At 38.7% G+C, this 8,895-nt stretch overlaps 1 protein-coding gene across 1 annotated transcript in view; it reads left to right on the forward strand.

Annotated features, from left to right (window-relative positions):
* LOC107752009 (MDS1 and EVI1 complex locus protein EVI1-like) overlaps positions 1 to 8,895 on the forward strand; it is a 174,839-nt gene continuing 165,944 nt past the window's right edge. The window contains exon 1 of the mRNA XM_016567848.1: positions 1 to 300. Coding sequence (XP_016423334.1) covers positions 264 to 300 — 37 coding nt within the window. The 5' untranslated portion in view covers positions 1 to 263. The remainder of the gene's footprint in view (positions 301 to 8,895) is intronic.

Raw genomic sequence — 8,895 nt, forward strand, 5'->3', positions numbered from 1 at the left:
GAATATCTGACACGAGAGGGATCTCGCTGGCTATTGCAATCTGACAAGATCTGTAATACTTGGGTGATGAATCGTTCCAAACTTTTTTGACGATGCTGGCAGCTCGGGGGTGTGCGCATGTGCGAAGGTGTCCAAACTGACAATGCTGGAGAGATAGTGCGTCTGGGATTGAGAATCACAGAGAAAAAGGACAGAGGAAAAAAGAAAAAGGAGGAAAAGATTCGAGAAAAAATCCGACAAACCCACGCCGAGAGACGGGCATCATGAGGTCCAAAGGCAGGGCAAGGAAACTGACCACTGGTAGGTGCAACATCTCCTTTTTAGCCCTTTTCAACTGCCATCTTGTCCATGTGTATGATGCATAGAAACATTTTAGTCACTAAACGGTTACAGTCAGCAGAGCCCAGCGGTTTCAATCGCTTGTAAGAGTTGAAGACATCGGTCGGACATCGCTTCGAAACTGGCATAAAAGTTGAGCGTGCCGCGCAAACTTTTTAACCATCGCACGCTGTAATCGCGTTCTCTGTTCAAGCCCAGAGCGCCCCGGCGTTCGATAAAACAACACCGTTCGTGCATGTTTCTACGGCTCCGGTCACATCAATTTGCAGCAGCGACTTTGAAAAGACAGCTTCGCCTATAGTCGGCAACAGAAAGCAGCTGCGGAGGCACGCTTTTAAATGCAAACAGGTAGCTTACAGCTGATCTTTCGTCAGGCAGTCCAATGAAATGCATATATGCTAGATTAATAGGACTGTGGTTAAAAAGTGCTTTGAAGTATGTTCATATGTGGACATTAATATCCTACCCTTTTTTCTATGTAGGCTAATTGTCGATTCTGCTTGTGCAACAAGTGATCAAATCCCGTTATGAATTTTTGTTCCGGTATGAACAGCTCGGAGAAATGTTTTTGTTTGTTATGGCCCTCTAAACGGTCGACTGTAATCTTAGCTTTTGATTACGGGTTGCCTTAGGCGCTTGTTTGAGTTGACGTTCAATGCATGTGTTCAATGCCACGCCACAACACAAGCTCAAACGCCGAAACTCAACATCAAGTAGTTAGTGGGAAGTTGTTCCCCTCCTCATTGGATTTATTCGGAACGAATGCATTTCGCTCAGGTCTGTGAACAATTCGGCCCCCCTCGTGCGCAGTAGGCTGCTGACTCTCTGATTTGAGCAATTTTCTTTTTTGCTGTTTTCCAGTAAACTCTCATTGTGGTCCTTGCCACGAAAATCCATGCAAATATTTCAGTGTTTAAAAGCGTTTTATACTCTCGGGGCAGAGCTAAAAGTTTTGGTGTCGTTTTTTGTTTTTTTTAAGTCCACTATACTTTCAATAATGAACTTGGAAAAAAATAAAAAATAACTTGAAATTATGTTTATTTATTTTTTTAAATAATAGACCGTGACAGCTGGTCAAAAACTTATTGTTGACTGTATGTGTGTAGGTAACAAAAGAGGCTGTGAAAACAAAGTAAAGGATCATTTTGCTCTTGAATTATTGTTTCCTTTCCTGTCGACAGCACCGTGATGGGCTAGACACTGCGCGCGCTCCGTCTGGACAGAGACAGGGGTCGTGTGGGTCTTAGTCCAACAGTCTTAAATTGTCTATAATGTTTTAACACGCCGTGCCAAGTGTCCTATATCCCTCAGCATGATGTTGCAGGTTTACTATGAATGGGGTAAAATTACACCTCATGAACGGGAATAATAACCTTGACCTGCCAGAAATCAGACTGTGCTGTCAGGTGAAACCCTACCAATGACTTACTGAAGGATCTTGACAGTTTTAATTCCACTGTTTATTACGTAGCGTTGTACACTTTAAAGTCTGCCAAATTTACCTTGTCTGAATGTCTTGATGAAAATGGATTCATTGCTTATTGTAGGTAATATACCTGTTCATGAATAAGATTAGAACTTTATTGTCATTGTGCAGAGTACAGAAGCAGTGAAATATAGCGTCCAAGTGCAAATAAACAAATTACACTTGCAACTGAGGTAGAAATATCAGTCAGGTGCAAGGTAATATACTGTACATATGTACTTTCAAACAATATTTACGTGTACATTCATTTATGTAAAAGATGCACACAAGGGGCACTATATAAAGTATCAGTATGTATGTAGCCTGTATTATAGGGTGTACAGCAATAATAAATTGCAAGGTGGCTATTAATATTGTATAGCTTATTATTTACAGTTGAATAGAATAATTATTTCTATTCAAGTACAGGCAACTGTAAAGTTCTAATTAAAGAATAAAACTGTTAAACCTGGAAGATTAAAACCTTTTAGTAATATCTTCAGTCGGATTTAGTTTTCTAAGTGCAACCGTTATTTACCGTCATATAGGTGTCTGTGAAATTACAGACTTTAAGATAAATTCAGAAGCATTTCCCCCACACTCATTGAGGCCTAACTATCTGATTTCTCTTTTGATGATAACTGCATTTGATAAGCTGCACATGTTCAGCAAGACTTTTGATTGTCCCTTTGTCCCATTCGGCGTCTTCGACAGCTCCATCAGTTTCACGCCACGACTTTTGTTTTGACTTTGATGTGACTCACTTCACCGTGAAAGTGTCCAAACAACGGAAAATCAACTCGACGCTGAGAAAGGGAAAAAGAGACGAGGCTCCAAATTTAACAATGTGACATTCCGCGTGAGTGAAGCGCGTGAGAATAAGCCCCGCGCGCGAGCATTCTCTCTTCTTCTCAGACACGGGCGCGCATTAGATTCTGCATTGTGCAATGGGCCGTGCTGCTGCGTCCTGCGTCCGCCGCCCCCTAGGCTCATTATAGAGCCCATTCAGAACGGGGTGAACGGATCGGGCCATTTAAAAAGGTGAGCGCGAACCGTATTAAATGCTCGTTCGTTTGCCTGCTGCTGAATCTGAGAGCTCGGTAGAAAAAATGTCCATATTTCATGGACCGTGAACCGTGTCTGGCCAAAACATTTTTCAGACACACTGGGGACGGAAGAAAGCAAGAAAAAAATGTTTATATTGTCTTCACTTCTCGGACTGTGAAAAAAGTGGAAATCTACAATGTTAAATGTGTCTGGCCAAAACATTTTTCAGACACACTGGGGACGGAAGAAAGCAAGAAAAAAATGTTTATATTGTGTTCACTTCTCGGACTGTGAAAAAAGTGGAAATCTACAATGTTAAAGTCTCAATTTTTTAACCTCTTGAGTAAATATTTACTTTTCTTCTCTCTCTCGTCCCTGGCATGATATACTACAAAGTTTTTAGTTGAGTTCCTGGGATTGTAATGCTTTCCCCTGGAGAATTTCCTGTGCCTCTTTTCAGCTTCCATGCATGCATGTCCACTCTGAAAAGATCAGTGAGTCTAAAACTGAAGACTTTTGTTTCAGCGACAAAGTCGAAGTGACCGATGAGTTAATGACGAGTAAAACAGTGGGCCTTGATGGGGTCAGTTCGAAACAAGGCTAGCGTTCCCAGGTTTCGAGTGTGTGCATCTGCATAAGATGGAGAGAGTTGCAGGCCACTGTGGGTTTTGATCATGATTGATCACATGTTCTCAAAGGATTGATTGATTAGCCAGAAGCTGCTGAGTTTAGCCGAAAGGTCTGCTTATGTCCTGGGAAATTATCCTCTTGTCTGTTTGTGCGAGATCTGAGTAAAAAAAACAAGAGGAGATGAGATGGAGGAGGAGATATGTTTATGATATATATGATTCTTTGAATCGTGCGTCAGAGTGTCCCATAGATGCCAAAGAAAGAAGTGATTTCCTTGTATATGTTAGGAGAGGAAGGAGTGGATGTAGGTGACAATAACACCGTTACCCTCATCCATCAACACTTATAATACCACTACTTTCTCTCCTTCTCTCTCTTTCGTTCTTCCTGGCTCTTTCCCTCCCTAATGATTCAACGAGTGTCTGCGTCTGCCGAGAGTGAATTGAAATGGCCGGGTCAACGGTTTATTTATCTTGTGCTCTGATTGGTCAGGGGTCAGGTCATATGGATGTTTATTTGGAGATTTGATTGGTGTGACTGATGGCTATGTCGTTTGTGTTCCACAGGGAATTATGGGGGTTGTTGTTCAGTACGTCCAGTCACTTTTTATCCCCATGCGACAGGTCCTGAATCAGTCTAAGAAAAGCTCTGCCTTGACTGAAGTCAGCAGGAACCATGAACTGAGTGCAGGCATCAGGCCAGTCGAGTAATAAGTCAATGTCAAGCCAACACCCCCCAAACCATCAGATGTCACTGTTTGACTGGCCTTGACTCATCTTTACTTGGAGAGGAAGCATTATTCAAGTTTATTTGCGCCGTTCACTAGTTTATATGAGACTTATATGTCTAAAAAGTATTCTCATTGAAATTTGAATCTAAATGTAAATTTTAGTGAAAATGTAGCACGAGTTAAAAGAGTCAACCTGTAGATTTCAATTCAAGTGAATTAGCTTTTTTTGTATATAAAATGTTTTCTCTCCAAGTATTTTAACACTAGATTTCTATATTTTCTAACCTCAGTCTAAAGAACCAACATTGCTGCTTTACATCAGAATGATCATATTTATGAGACGAGTGCACATGAATTAAGTTTAATTGTGAATGTTGACTGTACAACCTAATGTCTATGCATGCTGTGTACTTTTTTGAGAACAGCAGTTCAAGTTAAAGCATGCAAGGTTTGTGAGGAGACGTGGATGTGTGAGAAAACTACATCTCCCATCATTCTCTGTGGCTGCAAGTCTATGCATAGCGAATACATAAGTAAAACATTTTATATACCTAAAGTGCAATGCTTTTTATTTTGCATTAGGGCTAAAAGTGTCCTGCTTTTCTGAATAAATATGAAATTTTCCAACACAACTGACTGTGGGTTAAAAGAACCCTTGCTTGTCTTTACCATTGCTTTTCACCCTGGTCAAGAATTAATATTGTATTTTCAGGTTTTGATGTTTCACACTGTATATTTGTAAACTCTGGGTTAACATCCTTTTTGCATATTTACGGTTTAAGTGTCATTGATTAGACAAACACCAAACCAACTCTTGTCTCGCACTTGTGCATCAGTTGAGCTTGTTAATTTTTTATTATTTACCATCTAGTTAGTCTTATATAGCCTTTTTCTTTTTTCACTCCAAGTAACTCATTCTGATTGTCATTTTGATTTCCCTCAAATGCTGACAAGAATAAAACACATGAAAGTTTTGACCATACAGTGCTCATGAATATGTAATGAGACAAGTGCCACTAAGATTATGATTGGCTGTTTGTTACTGTATAAACCAAGGAACAGCAGTTCTAGACCTGCAGAGCAGGTTTTCATAAACCCAGGGTCGAAAGTTCAAGTGTTTAAATGCAAACTGACAAAAGTGAAACATTACTTTATTTGGGGTGAAATGCAGAGTTTCAAAAGACAAGTGAACCTAGGTTAAATGCAGTGTGAAAAAAAGCCCAAATTTGAGGTCCGTAGCACAACCCTAAGTATGAGCCGTATAGCAAGTGTTACAATAAGAAAAGGCTTTACAGATTTACAATTACATTTTAACTTAATGGTTTAGAGCACAATGTTCATCTCCTCCCTTCTCATTTGAGCTGAAGGTCACCCCACAGAACCAGCGGAAGGTCATTGTGAAATTTACGTCGTTAAAGCGCTATAGATTAAGTGTAGATCTGTCTCAACCAGCATGAACAAGTTCCTATAATGTGGTTTACGCAGGAAGAAGCAGGTCGGCCATTAGCAGATTCAGTCAGTGGTGCCAGGCGGTCCTCAGGGGTGTGTTCTCTATGAGTTAAATGTTTGCACAGAATTAATGTGTTTGTGCGTGTAGGTGTGTGAAAGAGTCCGAATGGGACTGACGTGCAGCCTGGGTGCTGTACGGACATTGTGAGAATGGTGTGTGTGTGTGTGCGGGTTTGGGAGGCCTGGGAACCTTTCAGTTGTGTTTACCACAGGGAAACCAGTACCAGCACAGAACAATGAGTAAAGCTCTCCCTGCCCTCAGTCCAAAGGTCAAACTGTCTCTGATAAAGATATGAACGCGCACACACACATATCCATACACGGACACACACACAAAGGCTCACCAGTGCGCTGCCGACAGTCTGCCCAGGGTGTGTGCCAAGGTTGAGGTCATTATCTACAGACGGTCCCAAAAGAAACGAAGCATATTTTTGTACTGCGAATATGTGCGTGTGTGTAAATCACACTTTATTAATGGGCGTGCATATTGTTGACTTCATTTGTCTGCTTGTTGTTCAGACGGGCACCTCCCTTGTGCCATTGTCTGTGTGTGTTTAGATGAAATCAGTATTCCTAAGAGTTACCTGCATTGTGTTTCTATATCTGCGTGTATTTGAGGTTGTTTGTTTCTTGTGGTGTGGACGTGAGTTCGTAACTCACTCTTTTATTGATCTCTTTGGATTAGCACAGTTGTTTTGTGTGTGTGTGTGTGTGTGTTTGCTGTCTACCACACACTTTTTATAGGAATTAGGTAGCATTAGGATAGCACTGTTTGGCATTAAGCAGTAATGTACGTTAGCTAATGATACAACTATGCAGTTGTCGGCCAACAGTCCTGCAGCAGGTACTAACCGCATTTGCATTTCCTGAAGGAAGTACCAGTTCTTGCGATGCAGCAATAGAACAGTTCGTTTTAGGTAAAGGCTTTGCGTTTGCGTAAATGAAATGCTGCTTTACAGGAGTTGTGATGTTGTTATGATACTCAACTTTTTCTGTGCACGAGAATCAAAATATGAGTGTCTTTACAGTTTAAAGGGGTCATATGATGCTGCTAAAAAGAACATTAACAGACGTATCACAATTCAGATCTAATTTGCAAGAAAGATGACACAATATAGAGTACAAATCTGTTGTTGTCAAATGTTTACATAGACTAAAAATATCTACAAAACAATAGCTGATTGGTTCGGATAATAATGATGATTATTTAAGAATCTGCTGGCATGTGGTTTACATGCAAGTGTGTGCTTGAATTAGGGATGTGTAAAAGAGATTATGCATAGTAAATGTTCAACAGTATATATTTTTTTAATTTATTGTTAAGTGGTTTGTTTAAAAAAGTGCTACTATGATGGTTGGGTGCTTTAGAAAGAATTAATTTAGATTCTCTGAGATCGTCCCAGCGTTCATTCAGTCAGTCATTCACTGAGTTAGTTATTTTCCCTGCCCAAATACTGCTGTTTAAAAGTGTGTGGTCAATAAGAATTTATTTATTTATTTATAATTTAAGAAATTAATGCTTTGAGCATTCAGCAAGCACACATTAAATTGATCAAATGTGTTAGTAAAGACATTTATAATGTTACAAAAATGTAAAAATAAATGTGGTCTTTTCATCAAAAAATCCTGAAATAAATGTATTACCGTTTCCACAAAAATATTAAGCAGAACAACTGCTTTCAGCATTGATAATAATAAGAAATGTTTCTTGAGCACCAAAATCAGCATTAGAACGATTTCTGAAGGATCGTTTAACACTGATGACTGGAGAGAAGATGTAAAAAATAAAACAATAGAACAGTTATTTTAAATGATATAAATATTTCACAACTTTTGTATTTTAATCAAATAGTAAATGCAGTCTTGGTGAGCATAAGAGACTTCTTTCAAAAACATTAAAATAAAATATATAAACAAAAAGTCTTACAAACCCCAAACTTTTCAGTTGTATGACTATTCAACCATTATGATTGATTCCTATTATGAATGTGTATGTGTGTGCTTTCACTCAGAAATGTTAGTAATTATTGGCAAGGGTCTCCTCTCTGTTAGCTCTGTTTGGATTCCAGCCATTAACAGGAATTAATCAACAATTGCTTGTGAGTGGCCTGATAACAGCCCGTTACACACTCTTTTTCAGAAAGTCCCCATCTTTATGTTCCAGCGTGGTGTGATATCCAGAGGGTGTGGGTATCTCTCGTGCTCTCTCTCTCTCTTTTGTGTTTGTGATGAACTCAAGTGAGAAGTTTAAGCACATATTGTTCGAGAAGGTCAAGGAACAGGAAAGACAAGAGGACATTTCAACACACCTTTCATCTCTGTCAGATACACACATACATACACACACGCATAAACACTCACTAAAGCCTTATTTGTGCATAAGGTCAGGTAAAGTTGTTTCACAAATTGATTTATTTGATTCTTTTTTTTTAATTCAATCACAATCCATGAAATAACAGACATCCTTTATTAATAACTGTTCTCAACATTGTTTAGAAAACTAATCCCATTCGAAACGTGCTTAACTCTTTGTCTCTATAAGCCTACTTTACTCTCTCTTCATACATGGCCTTTCTGTTTGCTTTTAAGACATAAAAGCAAATATGACCTGTAGATAAACTAATTTAACTAATTTAATAAATGACTTGGACCTTTTGTGCAGAGAAAATATTTGCTATATGCCAATTTATTGTAACCCTTGTAACCCTTAAGCAGATAGGTTTCCACAGTTGCAGTGCACTTTGACAATGGTGAGGAAGTTCTCCCATCAACTTGTAATGATTTATCAATCCACTAACGTGAATGTCCATTTTTTGATTGTTAACTAAAACATCAACTAAGCACTTGTGACACTTTGAGGTGGAAAAATGATTGTCTTTCTTCTTTCCTTTGCTCATCAAGGAAGCTTTGATTTATACATCATCTTAAAGCTGAATAAATAAGCTTTCCATGTTTATTAGGATAGGAGAATAATTGGCCGAGATACAACTATTTGAAAATCTGGAATCTGAAAATCGCCTTTAAAGTTGTCCAGATGAAGTTTGTAGCAATGCATATTAATAAAAAATTAAGTTTCGATATATTTATGGTAGGAAATTTACAAAATATCTTCATGGAACATGATCTTTACTTAATATCCTAATGATTTTTGGCATAAAAGAAAAATCGATAATTT

This window comes from Sinocyclocheilus rhinocerous, unplaced genomic scaffold (assembly GCF_001515625.1).
Source record: "Sinocyclocheilus rhinocerous isolate Xijiao unplaced genomic scaffold, SAMN03320098_v1.1 scaffold1965, whole genome shotgun sequence".
NCBI classification, from domain to species: Eukaryota; Metazoa; Chordata; class Actinopteri; order Cypriniformes; family Cyprinidae; genus Sinocyclocheilus; species Sinocyclocheilus rhinocerous.